Here is a 21351-nt window from a genome sequence, read left to right as displayed (position 1 = left end):
CCACAGCACAGCTCACCTCGTAGAGTCACTTGTGTGATACATCAGTGAAGGGGCAGAGGCTAAGGCTTCAAAATTGTCCATTTTATTGGGAAGGGCAAACACTAAGGCATTTCAAATGAGAGGGAGAGTCTTACTGTGCTGATCCTGTCCGCAGTCAGTTAACTCTGATTGTAAAGGATCACTCCTCCTTGGCCTTAGTGTTTATTAGAACTTACTTTAATGTTTTGTTTTCTTGTTACTAATTTTAGGTTGGCTGTAAAGTGAAATTCCATTATTTTGAATCCTATTTCCCAGCTGATGCTCGGTTTATTATGGCAAGAGATGCTTGCCTTAGACCTGCTTTTCCCTTCTCTCTGTTGCTGCCGTGACTTCAGTGATAGAATTGCAGATACGGTTCACTTTGGGGCTGAATTAAACAGTAGCAGGGGGATTTGTGTCGACTGATGAATGGTACCAGTGGGCAGGGACGCAGCCGGGATTCAGAGTGTGATCTTGCAGTGTGATGGTCTGCTGTGCAGTCTTCTCTGCCTCCACAAGTGTGAGCCAGTCCTGGGACCTGTCATTCAGAGTCTAAGAGCTTTGGACATTCAGCTCTGAAGTTAATTGGTGCCATAAAACACTACTAATCTGCAAAAGAATTAAGGTGCCATTGTGTTCTATTTAATAGCCATGAATTTCACTTCTCTCTTCCCTACTCCCACCTGAAGTTCTGTCATCTTTGAGGGGAAGCAGATAGCTTGGGCTTCTTGTTTTTCCCTCCTGCCTTTATTCTGGGAGGTCCTCAGGTGTGTTGACATAGTTTTTGTTCTCTGGGACTTTTCCGGTGTGTTGCTTGCATGTCAGCCCAGCTTATCTCAGTGCATGTCAGCTCCAGGGCACCTGTGCTCCACATAATTTCAGTTAGCACCAGTGTGAGTCCTGTGGCTGTTAATAGAGGCGGAGTCCCAGCTGTGAGAGGAAAACTGGGAGAATAGGAAGGTATCATGGCCAAAACATTTCATATCTCATTTAATGGAATTGACCACTTCATGGAAAACAGAGTTTGAATCATTGTCCTCAAAGGTTTCAAACCCCCTTTGAGATTTTGACCTTTTAAACTGTAGAGCATTTGTGTTTTCATGGATGGTTATGTTTAGTGTTATAAGGACCAATTCTGCTACACTTCGGATTTTCAGGTTCCTAAAGAGAAAGATGAAATGGTAGAGCAAGAGTTTAACCGGCTGCTAGAAGCTACATCTTACCTTAGCCATCAACTAGACTTCAATGTCCTCAATAATAAGCCTGTGTCCCTTGGCCAGGCATTAGAAGTCGTCATTCAGTAAGTACTTTGATACTGCTTATTATATAGTGAATTCCACGTACAGATTTGCTGTTTGTGTTTTAAGTTTTTCAGCACGTATTACTTGAGCTCATTTTTATGTGAAATAATTAAATGCAAAGTAAGACCAAGGGCCAGCCCCATGGCATAGTGGTTAAGTTCCTGCACTCTGCTTTGGCAGCCAAGGGTTCGCCAGTTTGGGTCCTGGGTGTGGACCTACACACCACTCATCAAGGCATGCTGTGGTGGCCTTCCACATAGAAGAACTAGAAGGATTCACAACTAGGATGTACAACTAGGTACTGGGGCTTTGGGGAGAAGAAGAAAAAGAGGAAGATTGGCAACAGATGTTAGCTCAGGGCCAATCTTCCTCACCAAAAAGAGGAGAAAACTACAGGAAAAAAAGAAGAGGAAATTTCAGTGGGCCTGGATGCCCTTGAATGTTTTTGGTGGTCACCTGTCTTGTGCTGCAAAGCTGGCTCTGTGGCCAGGGCACACGTATTGTCTCTCTTAGGTTACAAGAAAAGCACGTCAAAGATGAGCAGATTGAACATTGGAAGAAGATAGTGAAAACTCAGGAGGAATTGAAAGAACTTCTTAATAAGGTGAAAGTCTGTATTTTCTTCAGAGCTGAAAATGCATCATTGGAGGAAAAAAGGCCTTTAATTTAGAAATCTTAGAAGCATTTCTGGTTTTTTCCCTCCACGGGAGAGACGGTCTGCGCATCTGGGACTCTTTATTCTTAAGAAAATAACGACTAGCAAAAGGCACTGTTTTATCTGTCAGTCTTGGGTGTGGCATTATTAGTAAACTGTTGCCAGAGGAAGCACATCTTTCCTGTGTCAGCTTCCCTTTGGCCGTTGCAAAGCTGGCCCAGTGTCCTCTGGTGATGAGAGGATGAGAAGGAGATCAGCTGTGCTGGGGTCGAGTTCCCACTGATGAGACAGCAGGTCAGCAGGCAGGACCGTAATCCATTACCATAGTTATTTCACTTGAAGTGTCAATATGGGGACATTCCCCAGTGGTATGTCTGTTGAAGACCCCTTCCAGAGCCTTGGCTCTAGACTGGGAAACCATCTATTTCTCCTCCTCCTGCCAGCTGCAAACATAACACCAGTTTAAGGAGAACACATGAAGTGGGACAGCCTCTCCCTGCCTCCCCGTGGAGGGCTTTATAATGCAAAATCTGGGTGTGTCTTGTGACTGGACTCTTGCCTCATTCTCTCACTGGGCCTCATTTCTTCATCCTATCAAATGAAGAGGTCTCTGGAGCACCTTCTTCATGGATGGTGGTTCAGATGAAATGAGAGGAGTGGCTGGGTAACAGCGAACTGCCAGGATAGCGCCCTGCCATAGACAGGGCCCCCAGTCTCAAGCTTTAACCGTCACCCTCGTCCTGTGTAGTACTATCAGAAACCTGAGAAAACTAACATGAGGAATGGTTCCTTAAGGTTCTTCGTGGGATGATTTGACCTTTATGTATTAAAAGCAAATCAGGACAGTTTGTTTCCTAAAACGATAAGTTTAAGTTAAATTGGTGGTAGTTTGTTTTTCCTAGAAATTAACTTCAATTTATATGTTTTTTTATTAATGGGACACTTGTAGTTCTCTCACATTTTAAAAGACAGAGCTAATCTTATTTATCTGATAGTGACGTGGTACCTCCTTGTTGAGCCATGTAGGATTTCTTTCTGTAGTAAAATGTCACGCTGTAGAACTGGTATTTAAGAATTCCAAGGACCTTGCGTTGTAAACTTGTTTTGGTGTAATAGCGGTTTAGAGGAGGAGCCAAAGCTCATGATTTAGAGATGAATTACCTCACTACCTGGAATGGTGAGTGTGTATTTTTCCCTCTTAGATGGTAAATTTGAAAGAGAAAATCAAAGAACTCCATCAGCAATACAAAGAAGCGTCTGAAGTCAAGCCACCCAGAGACATCACTGCTGAGTTCTTGGTGAAAAGCAAACACAGAGATCTGACCGCTCTCTGCAAGGTGCAGTATACAGACATGCCCAGTTGGTTTAACTTGGAATCCTAAGAAATAGTATAGATCTGGGAAACTTTGAAAAGAGAGAGCCCTGGAGTGAGAAGAAGAGAGTTTGGTACACAGGAGCCATGGGGCCTTAATGGGTTAGTTTGGTTTGAGATCTGCTTTTTCTGCAGAATTCTTACCTTGTTTTCACAACCTCATCCTTCAGCTTACTTACATCTCCGTTTAGTCCTCTGTCATAGTCTATCACTGACAGTTTTAGAATAATGATAATGAACAGAGACTTCAGAGTCATTTGGAGTCAGACTGGCTGATTGAAGTCCCTAACTTAGTATCTCCTAGTCATGTGACTTTGGACTCCTTAATCACCTCCTCGGTGACATGGTGTTAATACTGCGTCACCTGTAGGCATCCACAGTGCCTACCCCATGCTAGGGACGCGGTGAGTGCACAGGAGGTGGTCGTTGCTGTTCTTTTTCACCCTTACTTCGTAGCACACTAGCACAAGTCTCCCTTTCTTGCCTCCTGCGTGCCCCTCACCGCCATCTTAATTCCAGGCTCACGCTGTAGCTTGTCTCCAAGAACAGCTGTCCCTGCGCTCTGACTCACTTTTAAGTTGGGGCACACTTACAGATATAACCTAGACAGGGATGTGGTCTAGGCCTTACACTTTGTGGTATAGGTAACGAGGTGGCTCTCTGACCCATTAAGATGAACCCAGTTCTCTTTATTTTATCAGGAATATGATGAATTAGCTGAAACACAAGGAAAGCTAGAAGAAAAACTTCAAGAATTGGAAGCCAATCCCCCAAGGTGAGGAACACGCGCCATCAAAGAGAGAGAGTTTTTGCTGTTCTTTCTGTTACATTTAGAAAGAAATTATAAAGTACTGCGGGCTTTTATTTATGTTCAGTGAATGGATTGTAAATTGCATAATGAATAGAAGATAGCGTGCACATAAGACTGCTTGTCGGGTTCCTAAATCCCCTACTTTTATATTGTAATGTGTGAGGGTATCTTTTATATTTAATGTTTTTGAAAAGATACCCTTTCTCCGTAAGATCTGATATTTGAATGAAAATGTTGTCAATGGAAATTGTCTTCGCGTGGTATAGAATGTGCTGTTGCTTTAAATTCTCGTAATTCTGGGGACCAGGAAAGTATTATACTTTATAGCCATTAGATTTTTGATAGTGAATACTTTACGTGCTGAGACTGCGCCCATGTTGCATCTGGCCTCCACATGTATATACTCTGTTCTCTAGTCAGGGATGCTACCCATTCTTGCTTTTTAAAAATATAGTACAAAATGGTTTACAACGAATACGCTTTTATGATGCAAAGTAACAGTATGAAGAAGTCGTCCCCCCAGCCGACAAATGGAGCCTGATTGTAATTTGATTTATGTAGTGAGCTTGGCACTCCTCTAGGCACCAGGAATAAAGGGCTTAATAAGACAGGTAAGGTCTTCCTGTTGGACTCAGAATTTCTTCACATAAGGCACAGTCCTAGGTTTAGGTTCCCACAGTTAACTGAGATCATCCACAGCAGCCCATTGAGAACGATGGTAACGTCCTTGAATGACCTTGTGCCCCTTTGTTCTCATTTTGCAGTGATGTATACCTGTCGTCAAGAGACAGACAAATACTTGATTGGCATTTTGCGAATCTTGAATTTGCTAATGCTACACCTCTTTCTACGCTCTCCCTTAAACATTGGGATCAGGTAAAACTCCTGGATCATTTATTTTGTTGCAAGTGTCTTTGAAAGGGCTATTTAGAGAATCTGTTAATTTGTTCAATATGTGTTTTTAAGCAACTTTATTAAGAGAAATAATTTACATACAGTAAAACTTACCTATTTTAAGTAAACAGTTTGATGTTTTACCAAACTCCTGTAGTCATGAACCACCACCACAATCAAGATACAGAACAATTCTGTCGTCCTGGAAAGTTCTTTCCTGCCTTTTTGCAGCCCTCCTGCTCCTGGCCCTAGACAACCACTGCTTTGCTTTCTGTCACTATAGGTTTGCTTTTTCTAGAATTACATATAAATTGAACCATACAATATATAATCAGACAGTATATAGCCTTTTGTGTGTGACTTCTTTCACTTAGCAGAAGTTTTTGAGATTCGTTGTTGCGTATATCGGTAGTTTGTTCCTTTTCATTGTTTAGTGGTATTTCACTGTATGGATATGCCACAGCGTGTTTATCTGTTCACTGCTACATTGATGGACACTTGGGTTGTTTCCATTTTTTGGCTATCAGTGAAGCTGCTTTGAACCTTCATGTCTTTCTCTTGGGTAAATATCTAGGAGTGAAATTGCTAGGTCTTATGGGAAGTATATTTTTAACTTTCTTAGAAACTTCTAAACTGTTTTCTAGATTGCATTCCCATCAACAATGTATAAAAGTTATGCTTCCTACACATCCTCACCAATGCTTTGGTATTGCCAGTTTTTAAAATGTTAGGCATTCTAATGGGTATATAGTAGTATTCCATTGGGGTTTTAATTTTCGTTTCCCTGATGACTGGTGACGTGAAGCATCTTTTCGTATGCTTATTGGCCATTCTTATGTCAATTCTTTGGTGCAAAGTCTGTTCAGATCTTTTGCCCATTGAAAAAATTTGGTTGTCTGTCTTCTCACTGAATTCATTCATTCATAAGAGTTCTTTAAATTCTGGGTACAATTCCTTTGTCGGGTTTATGGTTTGCAAATATTTTCTTCCGATTTACAGCTTACCTTTTCAAAAGTTTTTAATTTTATGAAGTTCTCTTTATCAACTTTTCCTTTTAGGCTTTGTGCTTTTTATATCCCAGAAATCTTTGTCTAATTTCGAGGTTGCAAAGATTTTTCTCCTTTTTTCTTTCTGAAGTTTTATGGTCTTATCTCTTATGTTAGGTCTGTGATCCATTTTGAGTTCTTTTTTGTGTATAGTGAAAGGTGAGAGTAGGGTTCATATTTTTCCAGGTGATTAATTAATTATTCTAGCACCATCCTTTTGCTTCATGTCTTGGCACGTTTGCTGAAAATCAGTTGCCATGTGTGAGTCTATTTGTGGCAGTGCTTTCTGTCCATTTATCTGTCTGTCCGTGTGCCACTATCACACTGTTGTGATTGCTGTTGCTTTATTACGTCTTAAAATCAGGTAGTGTAAGTTGTCCAACTTTGTTCTTTTTTTGAAATTGTTTTGGCTATTTTATGTCTTCTTTATTTCTATAAAAAATTTAGAATCAGCTTATCAGTGTCTACAAAAAATACCCCTGGGATTTTAATTGGGATTGCATTGAATCTGCAGATCAATTTAGAGTGATTGTCATCTTAATATTGAATCTTCTAATCCTTGAACATAGTTTATCTCTCCATTTATTTAAGTTTACTTTATTTCAGCAATATTTTATAGTTCTCAATGTGCAGGTCTTACACATCTTTTGTTAAATTATTCTTAAATACTTTAAATGTGATTTTACTCTTGAACTCGTGAGAAATCACAGGGCTTGTTGCATATTGAATGGACCAATCTCTGAATCTGAGACTTTGGCCAGACTTAAAATGGTATACAAGTACATATTAAATTTTTACTTAACATATACGTATTTTCATTTTCATTATACATTTTCCTAGTAAAATTATTTTGACTTCTAATCTTTAGATTATACCCTCGTATTCTTTAGTATTTGAATTATAGTGAGGATTGGACTTCTTAGTGGTAAAAATTTTGCAGAATTCCTGTGATTTTTCATGTAAATGCTAAATTTGGCCCTTCCGAGTCACTGATTTATCCTTTGAAGTTTTAGGATGTATCCATTTGCAGTCATTTTAAGTTTTGAATGTAGGTGACTTGACCTGATCCCCTTGGGGAACAAGTGAGTCAGTCACTAAGTAATGAGAGTTTTGCTGCCAGCCTAGTATTTTTATCAAATTCCTAAGAATTGTGGTATTTTTTCCTCAGAAATTTCATGAAATTAGAAATACTGAATAGCCTTCAAAAGTTTCTCTATACAGAACATTTTTCAGTAAGTTCAAAGAAATATGATCATTTTGGGAATTCGTTCCAGCCAAATCTTGACTTTACTATATGGAGTATCTTGGGCCAGTCTTTATAATCCTAGATTGCTTCATCTATTTGACCTACTTTAATTTTGGAAGTCTTCCTCAACTTTAAAATCTGTGAGTTTAAGAAATAAAAACTGACTTTGCTCTTCGGTAATAGAAAATGTAATTAGGATGATGAATCAGATATCCCCCAAATCGGTAATACATCCAAAAGCCAAACAGACAAACTCTTATATCCAATCATGTGAATTGACTGAATCAGCTTCCTTCCGTCTCCCACCCCACATGGATAGTCTAGACTTGGTAGTGTAAGACTGTGATGACAAAAACTCTATCTAGGGAAAAAGAAACTGCCTTAATCTCACTGCCCAAAGGTAGCCATTAGGGACATTTTGGCATGTTTTCTTTTCCCTTCAGTTTCCCGGGGCAGCTGTAGCTGAATACTGAGTAATTGTTCTTTAATTAATGCCTTAGAAATTGACTGTTTCCACAGGCTGGGGGCTTTCAGTGTTATGTCTTACAGAACTCAATATAAATGGCATAGATTTAAGAAAATGTGAAAATACATCCATTTCCCTCGTCTCTAGGATGATGACTTTGAGTTTACTGGCAGCCACCTTACAGTGCGGAATGGCTACTCCTGTGTGCCTGTGGCTTTAGCAGAAGGCCTAGACATTAAACTGAACACGGCAGTTCGACAGGTTCGCTACACAGCTTCAGGTATGTCACTGCTTTACTGGGAAGACGCATCTCTTATCTGAAAGTTTGACCTACAGAAAAAATATGAGGTACATTTCCTGATAGAAGGTCTTATAAACTCTGACTCCTCAGTTAACAACTTGGCATTTACAGAGGGATTGAGGCTGGAGAGCCTTCGGAGGTTCCAACCCCATTATTGCATAAACCAGAAAATGGAGACAGGTTTTAGTTTCCAGTTTGTGCATGAGTTAGTTTGGTATTATAATAATAGCCAGTAAGTTTGGATCTAATTTTGCTCAGTATATTCTTAAATACCAGGATTTTGGTCCCTATCCAGTAGGTCCTACTTGTTACATTTCACTGTGTGCATTTTGGTCTTTGGCTCCATTCTGGCTTTTCCTGTTCAGGTGGGCTGACTGTTCAGGCTGCTTTCTAGTTCCGGGAGCAGTCCTGCTGCTAAGTGACCGCAGAGGCGCCCTGCGCTGTGCTTCCTGCACCCTGGGCACAGTGCTGCTTATTGCTGGTTTCAGGGTGCATTTAAGGTGGAGTGAGGGAACCTGTTGTCCAGCCACTTTTGGAATTAAGATAGCCAGTCACCACCCCCTCTCTGAGGGCCCTGATGACAGTGGAGATGTGGCCACCAATCTTGCCCTCCATGACCCCTTTTCTAGAGTTGCTGAGATCGCTACAAATATGTTTTTACAAGCACTTTTTCCATTTAATTTTCTCTTCAGAGGCAGCTTCTAGCTGACGGTATTGAGATCTGCAGCCTTTAAAGAGCCAGTTACAGGCAGGTGAAGAATAGTAAGGACAGCTTTTGTGGCACTGTGCCTGGCTCTGTGGCCACAGGAAATGGATATGCGCTGAGCTCTCACAACTTGCTTTGAGCTATATACATATATAATTTTTAATTATATAAATAGGCATTTATTGAAGGAAAAAACAAAAAACATAACATTAACCTATTTTCAGTGCCTTTTCTGTGGTCAACTTTGAGCCCATTCATATTTTGGCAAGCTGTGCATCACAGTGCGTTCTCAAGGACAGCACGCTCTATAGCTTTAGGCAGCATCCCTTACATCTGCAATATAGTCTTTTGGTATCATTCTCAGAGGACAAGCACTTTACTCTTTTCTTTTCTTCTTCTCCCCAAAGCCCCCCAATACATAGTTTTATATTCTCCATGTAGGTCCGTCTAGTGCTATTATGCGGAACCCCGCCTCAGCGTGGCTTGATGAGCGGTACTAAATTGGCGCCCAGGATCCGAACCGGCAAAACCCTGCTCGGCCACGGGGCCGGCCCCAGGCATTTTACTCTTAATTTTGGTCTAAATTTACTTTGGTAAATGATAAGGTCCTTTTATTAGTCCGGAAGATCACCACTGTATCAGGAAGGTAGGATAGTATGGTGATGAAGATCAGGGATTCTAAAGTTGACTGTTAGGGTTTAAATCCTCAGACCTATGTGACCTTAAACAAGTTACTTCACCTCTGCCTCAGCTTTCTTCTATAAAAAATGAATAGAACCGACTTCATAGACTTGTAGTAAGAATTAACTGAGAAAGCCCGTAGATTGTACTGTGCACTCAATGTTTACTATTTCAATACCTTGTCAGTACCGTCCTTATCGCCAATAAAGTCTTTTCCCTCCACCCTCCAGGATGTGAAGTGATAGCTGTGAATACCCGCTCCACAAGCCAAACCTTTATTTATAAATGTGATGCAGTTCTCTGTACCCTTCCCTTGGGTGTGCTGAAGCAGCAGCCACCAGCTGTTCAGTTTGTGCCACCTCTTCCTGAATGGAAAACATCTGCAGTCCAAAGGATGGGGTTTGGCAACCTTAACAAGGTAACTTGGCCTGGGCACCTCTATACCCATTGTACAAATACCAGTCTTACTACTCTCCGCTCAGAGAGAATAGGGGTCTGCATTTGTGTGCATTTTGCTGTGCTCTCATCTCTGATTACAGGGTGAGGCCCGTCAGTTCATTCACTTCACTGCCTGATTATATAGCCATGAAGATTTACTCTTTGGGGTCACTTTGCAATCCCAGGCCTACAAAAAGAGAGCTCTAAATGTTGTCCTAAGTAATACATTTGTAATAGGGATTTCTAGGCTTATGTTGAGAGTCGATTAGAGAAGACTTCAGTAAGGTCTGAGGAAGAAGAACTTGTGTTGAGGCACAGCTGTTCTTAAAGCCGTCTTCCCTGGACCCTGTCACCAGCTCACACGCTCCTTTTTACAATAGGTGGTGTTGTGTTTCGACCGGGTGTTCTGGGATCCAAGTGTCAATTTGTTTGGGCATGTTGGCAGTACCACTGCCAGCAGGGGTGAGCTCTTCCTCTTCTGGAACCTCTATAAAGGTAACTGCTTTCCAGTTCTGATCTTTTTCATATGTAAGGAGTAGAGAATTAGGAATATTCTGGTTTTTCTCAAATATATGTGTCTTGATTTTTCATTAACTCAACAAACAATTTCTGAAATCCCTTCTAGGTGGTGGGAATATGGGGAAAAACCCCTGCCTTCAAGGAGCTCACAGCCTAGCTGGGGGTACGGTGAGGAGCTAGGCAGTCTCAGAACAGGGCAGTAAGTAGAGTGGCAGGGAAAGCCCAGAGCCCTGCAAAGGAGAGCAAAGGAAGACCCGGCCCAGCCGGAGGGACAGCCGCAAGCTGCCTGGGAAGTCATCGCCAGACTTGTGTATCTGACTTGCCCCTGAGTCTTTGATCACTTTCCTTAGGATGTATTTATCAAACTCCTACCTCCTGTTTTGCTTTCTTCTGTAATTGGATTGCTCTTAATTCTATATAGAGCTAAAAAAAAAAGTATGTTTAGACCCAACCTCATTCCAAGAAAAGAATGTATGACATTCTGCTGTGAGCAGTGTGAAGAGGCATGGCTTTCCCTGAGCGCATTGCTTTCCGATGACAGTGGAGTGCTCTTTCCCTTTCCCCTCCAGGCCAGCAAGTCCTGTCAGTGCCAGCCTCACTCTCTCTCAGACCTATTTCCTTCTTTTCCACTGCCCACCTCGCAGTCAAAGCCACTCTCACCTCTTACCTGCTCAGTTGCCGGTAGTCACTAACTGCTTATCCCTGCTTCTGTCTTTTGACGGCTTTCCATTATCACGGCCATTAGGAAGGCCCGCACAATCTAGCCCTTCTCTTCTACTTCAGCTTCCTCGTTGTCTGTCTCCTCCCCACCCCTTCCTGGGCTCCAGGCACACTCCTCTGCACTCCTGGAATCCTGCAGTGCACATGTCCTGTGGCCTGGGCCTCGAGAGCCTTTATGTTGATTCTCTTCCTTCCCAACGTGGCGTACTCTACCTCCAGCCTTTAGGTCTTGACCTAAATGTCACTATTTCAGAGAGGACTTCCAGGACACACATACCCCTACTGCCTCAAATCTCAATTAAGTCCCTGTATTATTTTCTCTGTATCCTGTGTTTTTCTTCACAACTTTTATCACAGTTCAAAAATATTTTTATCTGTGTGATTATCTGTTGATCTATGGAGTATACAGTCTCTAGCTTTTATATCCCTAGGATCTAGTACTGTGCGTATCACATAAGCCTGTTGCATAAATACTCACCAAATGGGTGAGTCAAGGTGGTGATGGGCTTGGAGGGGCCTGGGGTAGCTGAAAGGATGTAGCCCTTGTCATGGAGCTCTCGAAGGGGGCAGGGCTAAGAATGCTGTGCCTAAATCTAGGGATACTTCTTAGTTTTCTTTTGTTAGCGAAGTCCGAAATTCTATCTTTAGGACATCTGTGTTCTGCAGAGCTATAAGTGGTGAAATACATGAGTCACACTTCACTCACTGTAGTTTACCTAGCATGAGTGGTGCATGTCTGTCTATTGATCATCAGATTTCAGAGTGCCGAGAATAATGTGGGCCCAATAAAGAGGTTCTTGAGAAAAGTCTTTAGGAAAACCCTGGAATTGTCCTTTCTGTTTCCCTAGCTCCAATACTGTTGGCACTAGTGGCAGGAGAAGCTGCCGGCATCATGGAAAACATAAGTGATGATGTGATTGTTGGCCGATGCCTGGCCATTCTCAAAGGGATTTTTGGTAGCAGTGCAGTGCCCCAGGTAAGTAAGTGGGTGGGGGCAGACGGGGATCTGGGGTTCAGATTGACACAGGATCTGACATTTTCTCTTAAGTTGCAGCATAGCTTCTTGGTCAAGACACTTTCAGCCCAAATGAGAGGTGTGTGCTGGGTTTACATGAATGCTAATGCTTGGCGTTCATGCCCTAAGTGTGGGATTCAGAAGAGCCCCCAGTACGTGAGCTGGGGGATTGAGAAGGCTGTCGGCTGCATTTCTCGGCTTGCCTTGTCCGTTGTCTCTGCTTGTGGGATTACACCTCCATCAGCACCCCACCTTTTGGACAGTGTCCAGACTCCCTTAGGGAAGTCTGAAAGGACTCTCTTGGTACTTTTTTCTGTCCTTTAGGCCCATTGAAACACTATTAGACCTTGCAGTTCCTTGGAAAGGAGGTATATTAATGCTTCATGTGAGTTTATGAAAGAGGTTAAAGGTCAAGTCCTGGGTAGATCTCTGGATTCACAGACTGGAAGGCAGCAAGGCAGCCTCCGTGCCGTCGCAAGGCATTCCGTACTGTTGAAAAGCAGCAGCGTTCCTCACTTGGCTAAGTGATTCATCTCATGCATGTGGCCTCTTTGTCTCTCTCACTTGTAGCCCCACCCACCACAGTTTTTCCATCTTTCAGGGATGACTGGTAGTTCTTCGTGTCCAGTTAATAACTTCTGCTCATGGTTTTTCCTTCAGCCCAAGGAAACTGTGGTGTCTCGCTGGCGCGCTGATCCCTGGGCCCGGGGCTCCTATTCCTATGTAGCTGCAGGATCATCTGGAAACGACTATGATTTAATGGCTCAGCCAATCACTCCCGGCCCCTCAATCCCAGGTGCCCCGCAGGTGAGAAGCCGGCAGACTGTACTTGGGCTTGTTAGGAGAGAGGCCAGGATCTCGGTGAAAATGATGCCACTGATTGTTTGACATTTTAGTTGTTCTGTCCTTGACCCTTTTAGACAACTAAGAGCAGAGGAAAAGGGAAGAGGAATAGTATTTGTGTCTGATTTCTCACATTTTGACTTCGTAATCTAGGTAGTCTATGCTGGGAATGGAAGAGTCCAGAGTATAAACCAAGTACTTTTTCCTTATTCAGATTTTTGTCCCTAAAAAACAAAACCCAAAACATTTTTAATTGAACCCCATTTTGAAATAGCTTATAGGATTGTTGCAGGGTCCCAATTCACTAGGGGCCTCCAGAGCATGACCCTGAGAAATAACCTTGGGTCCTTATCTAGACAACGCCAGACCCTGCTTCAGAGTAGTAAGGGTCCCTTAGGACCCTGTGGTAAGGAATGCCTGCCCTGTACTGAGGCAGAGGTGTTCCTGACTAAGAACAGATGCTGTGTTCTCTATGGTTCCGTGTAGTCAGGAACCCCCTCCCCCCAGTAGGTACTGCATGAGGCAAAGGAAGCTCTAGAACTGAGTATCCCCAAGAGTTCAACCAAAAATTAAGAACAGATGCAGTTAAGCATCACCCTAGAACTAAGGCTGGGCTGGATTTTATTGTCTCACTTCTACTTCTGTCAGTTCTAGGAGATTGCATGCTCATGAGAGAGAGCCTTTTTTGGTAGAAAGACAGACAAGCAATGGGGTGGTGGGGGGGGGGGGGGCGGGGGCAGGTTAGCCTTTAAAGGCCAGCAGGAATTTGGCGGCTCAAACGCAACAAGAATAAAGGTCTGTTTGCAACCTGCTGATTTTCTTTTCATTTTTTTCCTGAACTAGCCAATTCCACGACTCTTCTTTGCTGGAGAACATACAATCCGTAACTACCCAGCTACAGTCCATGGTGCTCTGTTGAGTGGGCTGCGAGAAGCAGGAAGGATTGCAGACCAGTTCTTGGGGGCCATGTACACCCTGCCTCGCCAGGCCACACCAGGCGTCCCTGCACAGCAGTCCCCAAGCATGTGAGACAGACGCGCTCTAAGGGAGAGGCTGACATGCGTGTCTTTTGCTGCGTAAGGAAAGCTCTTCTGGCAATACTAGATTCCGCTGGGAAACTCACCTGGGTGTCTGGGCTCCCTAGCAGCTGCTGGTGCGCACGCTGCTCAGCTGGCCAAGGGGCTTGTCTGGTTTTGATGAAGGAGGGTGCCTCCTCTGAGTGACTTAGTGTCCGTTAGTGTGGAGGCCTGTGTTCTTCCTAAAGACTGAGGCGCGCAAGCGCTGTGGGAGAACGTTAGTCTCTTGGTGTAGGGTGGTTTTTTTTTAATATTTTGAGAATAAAACTTCATATAAAACTAGTCCTATCACTTTTTTGTTTTTCCTTAGGGTTAAAGTTGTATACAAGAACAGAGTGTTATTCCTTTGGAAATACCAGTTTTATGCATGTTTAAATAAGGGGGATGTTTATATAAAGGAGAAAAATAGTTGGGTCAGGTCAGAAGATAGGGCTGCAGGGGTGGGATTCTCACAGAAGCAATGGGCCTCCTGGTCTGGGCTGGACTTGCCCACTGGGTTGTGGGGTGAGTGTGTGCCAAAGATGTGAAACTGCAGGTCAAGCACGGGGACATTAGGAAACTGAATTTTCAAGCTAAAACACAAGACTGGTTTGGGTGGGTCTCTGGCAGACCATTCTGTCTTTATTCCCTAGATTCCCTCCGTGGGTACGTGCTAACTTTCCATTTCTCTACAAAGTATTGGTATTAAAGTTTTGGGAAGTGTTAAATAAGGAAAAGATCACAGATTTAGGGAACTTAGCTGATATATTAGTTTCCTGTTGGTGCTGTAACAAATTCCTGCTGCGTGCTGAGGGAGGATTCCATTTCCTTGCCTTTCGCAGCTTCTAGTGGCTGTATTCCTGGGCTCGTGGCCCCCTCCCTTCCGAAGTATGTTACTCCAGTCTTGCTTCCAGCGTCACCTCCTCTTGTTCTGGAGTCAGGTCTGCCTACATGTCCCTCTTAGAAGGACACTTGTGATTTCATTGCAGAGCACCCAGATCACCTCCCCATCTGAGTCCTTAATCACATCTGCACAAGTCCCTTTCGCCATGGAAAGTGGAAACATTTTTACAAGGGACTAGTACCTGTTCCTTCCCAAGGGCTCCTAACAAACACATTGTTACTATGAATGCATGGACGTCATCTGCTTCTGCAAATTGGGTTTTACTTGTGTTAGTTCTTCCCTATAGTTAGTCTAAGTGAGGTTTCATTCTGGGTAATATTTAAGGGACATGACCTTGTGGGTCTGGTTGGATGAAAATGAAAAGGGTGTTTGTTTTTCTTTTAGTCTTAGAATGAATGACGGCAGTGGGGAAAATGTGCACACCAGGCTGCGGGGCGAGTGGTGACTGATGCATGGGGAGTACACGGACTGTGGGCTGCTGCCTGTATGTGAGCCCCAGCTCTGCCGTTAACGTGATTGCCTCGGGGGGTTGGGGTGTCTGGCCAGTGGTAGGTACTTTTTAAAGAGTTTTTGGTTTTTAAATAAATGGCATAGGCAGCTTGAGAAACAGACGATCGTTTGTTTTTTGGGTGTGAAACAAACAGGTAAGCCTAAAAATAAAATGTAGCAATGAGATAGCTACTAAATGATTCTAACTCCAGTCCAGTTATGTAGGTCCTAGGCATGTCCTTTTCCAAGCCTTAGCCGTTTCCAGTCCTTACAGCATCAGTAATTGGCTGAGAATTTTAAATAAAATACAGTGAAATATACTAGCTGCACGAATGCAAAGAAAACAGTTGTACGCAGAGATGACATCAACAGAAATGGCATCACTGACTCACACTCACACAGAGCACATGGGAACGAGGGAGCTTTATTGGTTACATATTGTGCTGCAGAGCCAACAGACAGCATTAGAGCCAGAGGACACATGCAGACAGGCAGCTTCAGCTCTACACATGCACCCAAGGAGTCCTGAGTCACCGCACATGGCTTTGCCCTGGTTCCAGGGACAGGGTCTGGCCTCCTTGGTCCCATGCTTGGAGCAGGAATGTAGAAGCTGCTGCACCTAGACTCCAAGGGGCAGGAGTGAGACCAGAGCACCTGCCTGAGCAAGTAGGTGTGGACCGGCAGATACTGATGTCCCCTAGCAAAGGGGCCTATAATGCAATAACAGTGTGAGGGCTACTTCCCTAGCCCTCCCAATCTTTAAAATACAAAAAAATAGACTTTATTCTCTTAAAAATACATTCCATTCAGTACATGTTCTGAGCTGTGAAGCAGCAGGAAAATAGGGCCCCTTTCCTATGATCTTGGTTGTGAGGCTATTCGGAGAACCCTGGTCCCCACTGGGGGTATTCAAAAGATAATGCCTAAAAGCAGCTCTTCCAAAGCAGTCTTGTCAGAGTAACAACAGAAAACCCCACACCAGCAAAGGCAGCTAGGGACCCAGACGCAGGGTCCCTGTTCCTTTACTGGGAAGTGGTAGCACTTGGCACTAACCCGCTAAATGTAAAGAACTAAAACTGCCCCAGGATGACAAGTCCAAGATCAACACCGACTCCTGCACTCCATGAGGGGGATGATTTATGTGCACGCTTGCCTGGGGCTGAGGCTGGAGTCCCTGGCCCCACTGCAAACCCTTTTAACCCACACTGCAACTGCTCCAGTGCCCCTCAAAAGCAGAAACAGCCACGGCTGCTTGGCCCACCATGGCTGCAGCTTTCTCTGGTTGGTTTCGGTATCCAAGTGGTGAGAGACAGGCGGCAGCAGGTGGGACAGACCAGCTCCTGGCACTTAGGCAGCTCTGCTTCCTCCGCCCAAGCAGCCCTGGAGAGCCAGGTTCCCCAGCCTCACTCAGAAGCCTCCTGCAGCTGGACGCCTGCCAGGAAAACTGAGTGAGAGCCGAGCTGCAGAAGAGGTCTGTCATGAAGTGGGTTTGCTGCCTGGGACAGTGGGGACATTTGGCTTGATTAGACAACTGTTCAAATACCAGGTCTCTCCTTTATTTGGACATTCCCTCCAGGACCCCTGATGGTGAGGCCTGGGTCCAGATGGTCACACCTAGGTTGCTTTTTAGAAATGTGCCTTCCAACTTTGGAATTTGAGAGCCAGCCTTGCCAGCCATTTGAAGGCCAGAGGAACTGAACCTCCAGCCTCCACTTGCTATTACAAATGGTATTTCCTGCAATGCTGAGGACATTTAAAAATAAAATCTATTTTACAGCGGTTCTAGAAAGTGTGCAGATTAACAAATAAAATATTTATCCTGAAACAATTGTTACAAGCAAACCCTATTGCACTCAGATTTTAAGATAGCAGCCCCAGCAAGAGGGTACTACAGCTGTCCTCTTCCACAGAGCATTTTGGGTAGTGGTAGATGGTGGTGGTGCTGAAATGTGGAAAGATCCAGACTTTGGCACCAGGAGCTACAGCACCAGAATCCAGGGCTCCAACGCCCGAGGGCGAGCATTATTGGCGAGATCTTTGTAGGCATGGCTTGGCACCCTTCTGTTTCCATCAGCAGAGATGAGCCACAGACGTAGTTTGCTGTACCCTCAGTTGACCACCACAGAGGTCGGTTTCCTTTGGACTCTCAGGGTTGCCAACCAGTGAAGAATGACAGGTAGGCTGCAGGTGAGCGCTTGCAGCCTTGAGCAAGCTAGATTTTGGCCAGTGACCCAGGAGAAGCAGCAGGAAGAGATTTTGAAAACAGCATCTTAGATTGAGTATCTGAGGCAGCGGTGTGGAGGAAAGGCAAGCCACATGACAATGCCCTTAGATTGGCAAGACTCTGGAAAGTGGAAGTGTGAGCAAAACATTCCTGTTCCTAAAAGTCACGCAGGTGCCCCCAAGCCTCCTCCAGGATCGCCACGTCTGATGCAGACGAGGACAAGACGACCGCTGGTTCCCACACTGAGTGGAGGCAGAGAAGACAACTCGGGAAGCGCAGGAACAGGAGACACACCAGCGTACGTTATGGAAAGCACCTGGCCTGAAAGCCAGGAGATGCTGTGTGGCATTGGGCAAGGCTGGTGCCAAAACGGGCTGCAGAGAACATTGCAACTAACTCTTCACTACACAGACTGGAGAAATGAGGCTGGGGAGGCTGCTCTGAGCTCATCCTCATGGCATTAGAGCATGGGGAAACTGGGAAGAATAAGGCCTAGAAAAACAAAGCCAGGGAGGAGGACGTGTTCCCCAAACCCATTTGGATGATACCTTCCAAAAGCAAGAATCACCCCCACAGGATGGTGGAAACAGAAGAATCGTACAAGGCCAGATTTAAGACCCTAAGAGACCATCTATTTCAAAGAAAACATTTTACAGATGGGGAAATCGAGGCCCTGAGAGGACAACGACTTGCCCAAGGTCACACAGCAAAGAACGAAGCCATGGAGAAAACTTCGCTTTCCTGACTCCTAGCCCGATGCTCTGTGAGGGAAGAGGGTCTGCTGAAAGGGGATCCTTTGAACTGAGGGAAACTACAGACAAAGCAGCGCCAAGGACATACGGTTCTTTAACTTCCCCATGTGAATGGTATAAGGAAATGAATCGATTTTTATTTATGTGGCTTTCTAAAAGGTTTGCTACATTTTGAACTATATTAACCTGGGGCTCCCGGTGGGCATGTATTACCTTTTCCTCCAACGAAGTCATCATCATGAGAGTTGGTTTGCAGGCATCACGGGCCCACTTCCGTAGGAATGCATCAGCTTGGTAAAGTGCGACAGCTCCTCCGTGGGGCACGGAGGAGGAGGAACAAAGTCCATGCCTTTCGTGGAGCTATTGCTTTGTGGAGTGACTAAAGGGAAATCGCTTCCTCCTGTCCACTTTCCCCCTTGCTGGGCGCTTCCTAGAAGGCAGAGTATGCTGGGTCAGGCCCAGTTAAGTCTGGGAATATTCCAAAGCTGGAAATGACGAAGTCAGCCTGAAGTCTCCCGCCACAGGACAGGAGCAGGCAATGCCAGCAGCATTATTGGTGCCCAGGGAAGGAGATGCACGAGGCTTGGGCACTTCCAGGTGCCTTTGGAAGGTGAGCAGAGAGATGGGGGCTTGGGAGAGGGACGATGTCATTCCAATAGGTGGGTACCCGTGTGCTCTGCCCCCAGGAAACAATGGTCAGCCGGGGGGCCTGGTCAGAGAAGCTTTAACCTAAAGAGTAGTCCCATAATCCCTTAGAGGCAGCACAGGCCTCTTCTGCCATAAAAGTCTGAGGAACTCCAGAGGGAAAAAGAATGGAGGCCCCTAGAGGGAGCTGATGGCTGGTAAGTCTCAGTGGGTACTTAGGCCCCTAGGACACACGAGGAATGAAGTGGATGCTGTGAGGAGACTAAGAAATCAGAACATGAACCACACAGAGGGGCTGCCCTATGACACGGGAACAACCCACCAAGAAGCAGAGAAGAGCTTTTGCCTGCTGTCATGTGGTGGGGATACAAGGGCTTTCTATATCTTTCCCTGTTTGGGGGCCAGAATGACCCATCCTACCTGGGGGACAGGGACAAGGAGAGAGGACTCATGCGTCAGGGAAGGCTGGGCCCAGGTGACTATGTCCAGCTTGTAGTTTCTGATCCCCTCTGGCCAACTGGCAAAGAAGACCTGAGCCACAGCTGGCTGTCTGCTCCAGTCTCCCAGCCAAGACCTGGTGTCTGTCTAGCCCACGTAACACCTTGGATCCTTCATAGGGCGGGAAGGTGGAGGAGCTGAGGAGCAGGAGCAGAGGAGACAGCAGACCTCAGCCGGCTGGCTCAGTTCTCCTCAGCACAGGGCCTGGTTGGCCGTAACCGTTCCTCGGCCCGTCCTTGCCCAGGCTCTGGCAGCCCCTGCTTCGCAGGCAGTTCAGACCGTTCCAGAGAGTTGTGCAGTCGCCTACAGGCACTGAGTGTATAATCATCACCTTCCTCCTGTGCCAATAAATGACAAAAGTGAGCTGTGGAGGACAATCACAGTGAGTAGCAGGATGCCCTGACTCCCCCCACCCCAATGGTCCTCTCCAAGCTGGCAAAGGGAGATGAGCACACAGTTCATAGTATAACTGCAAAGATACGCTCTGGCCTGAGGACAGGCCAGGATAAAGGTCCTTGGAAATCAGGGTGGACTACGAGCTCCAAACTGCTGGGAGCTCCTGGAGTAGAGTGGGAGGCTCAACAGAACAGGAGCCCTAGAGAGGACAGGGCCTGGAATGGGGCACAGAGTGGCCCCCATACAGGTAGGGCCAGCAGTCCTTGAGTTCTGCACAGGCAGGCCGCATACTTCTGGGGCGAGAACCATTCCCTTGGGGGCGGGGGGAAGTCCGCTGGAAAGGAAGCTGGCTGGCTCTTTCCCTCCTTCTCACCTATAAACCATCACCGAAGTTCACATGCTGCCCTTTTCTATCCCATCCTGCCCCTCGTCCTCTCTCTCAGATACCCAAAACTTCAGGGGCCCAACACCTGTCTTCGCGCTCCTCTTCTACAGAATTCTGCTTTTTTAATGTTCCCCTTGGTCCTCCCAAGCAAATGCAGATGGAGTATGAGTGAGCAGTCAGGTGGGCAGGGTGGAAAGGACGCTGCGTTTAGAGACAGGAATCCTGGATTTGAATCTTAACTCTTCCAGTCATTCACTTGGGTGGCCCTGCGGAAGGCACTTTGTGTTTCCAGCTCTGTTTCTACGTGTAAAAAATGGGACAGGACTGAGACTGAGCTGGTGAGCGGGGAGAGCGCGGTCCCGTGTTAAGTCCCCTGTAAAGGCTTACGGGGCTTTTCAAGTTAACACAGCCACCTCCTGTGGAAAGAAGGGAGCAGTGTCTAGGTCCAAAATGTCCTTCGTCATCACAGGCTCCACATCTAAAAGACACTCCCGGGGGGCTTCCCTGTCACATACTACTATGACCTTCAACTAAGGAGGTGGTTCCAGAGTTATCTGTCCTGTGATGAGCCAAACTGAACCAGTCCGGCTCTCACACTGAGGATATACTGGGCTAGACGGGTGTCTGAGGCAAAAGAAAGGGGCGCTCAGGAGTCAAGCTTATAAAGGAGGCCCAGTGGAAGCCCGGGCCCTCCTTGTCCCTTACATGCCAGCAGCTGACAAGGATCTGCTGCCTAAACTGAGGCGGGCAGGAACTCGCTTGCCTGGCCCCCTCTCCGTGCTCTACAGAAGAGCCCCCAGCTTCCTCCTCACCTCGAGCTGCGCAGCAGCTGCAGCTGGTTCCTGGGCTTCCAGGTGCTGCTCTGGGGGCCGTGAGGGGAGCTCCTGTGGCTGCTCTGGCAAACCCAGAGGATGGAGGCCGTCTCTCTCTCCTTTTTGTGTGGCCTTCATATATGAAGGCAAAATGGAGGA

At 45.5% G+C, this 21351-nt stretch overlaps 2 protein-coding genes across 37 annotated transcripts in view; one reads left to right on the top strand and one right to left on the bottom strand.

The window, feature by feature from the left end:
* Window positions 1–14390, top strand: part of KDM1A (lysine demethylase 1A) — a 56766-nt gene extending 42376 nt beyond the window's left edge. For both annotated transcript variants that reach the window (XM_023635540.2, XM_023635539.2), the window contains 11 exons: window positions 1176–1318; window positions 1833–1923; window positions 3177–3311; window positions 4048–4121; window positions 4922–5033; window positions 7957–8089; window positions 9728–9915; window positions 10316–10430; window positions 12023–12150; window positions 12850–12996; window positions 13876–14390. In XM_023635540.2, the coding sequence (XP_023491308.1) occupies window positions 1176–1318; window positions 1833–1923; window positions 3177–3311; window positions 4048–4121; window positions 4922–5033; window positions 7957–8089; window positions 9728–9915; window positions 10316–10430; window positions 12023–12150; window positions 12850–12996; window positions 13876–14061 (1452 nt within the window). In that variant the 3' untranslated portion in view covers window positions 14062–14390. The remainder of the gene's footprint in view (window positions 1–1175; window positions 1319–1832; window positions 1924–3176; window positions 3312–4047; window positions 4122–4921; window positions 5034–7956; window positions 8090–9727; window positions 9916–10315; window positions 10431–12022; window positions 12151–12849; window positions 12997–13875) is intronic.
* LUZP1 (leucine zipper protein 1) overlaps window positions 1–21351 on the bottom strand; it is a 117621-nt gene that overhangs the window by 17503 nt on the left and 78767 nt on the right. For 18 of the 35 annotated variants that reach the window (XM_070260753.1, XM_070260754.1, XM_023635529.2 and 15 more), the window contains 2 exons: window positions 21193–21324; window positions 15889–19937 (listed from right to left, as the gene is read on the bottom strand). In XM_070260753.1, the coding sequence (XP_070116854.1) occupies window positions 19782–19937; window positions 21193–21324 (288 nt within the window). In that variant the 3' untranslated portion in view covers window positions 15889–19781. Of the gene's footprint in view, window positions 1–9640; window positions 13257–15888; window positions 19938–21192; window positions 21325–21351 lie in introns of those variants that run through there. The other 17 variants (XM_070260763.1, XM_070260773.1, XM_070260771.1 and 14 more) reach the window with 3 other exon arrangements.

The sequence above is a fragment of the Equus caballus genome, chromosome 2 (assembly GCF_041296265.1).
Source record: "Equus caballus isolate H_3958 breed thoroughbred chromosome 2, TB-T2T, whole genome shotgun sequence".
NCBI lineage: Eukaryota > Metazoa > Chordata > Mammalia > Perissodactyla > Equidae > Equus > Equus caballus.
Note: the sequence above shows the minus strand (reverse complement) of the source record. Positions and strands in the feature narration are given on the sequence as shown.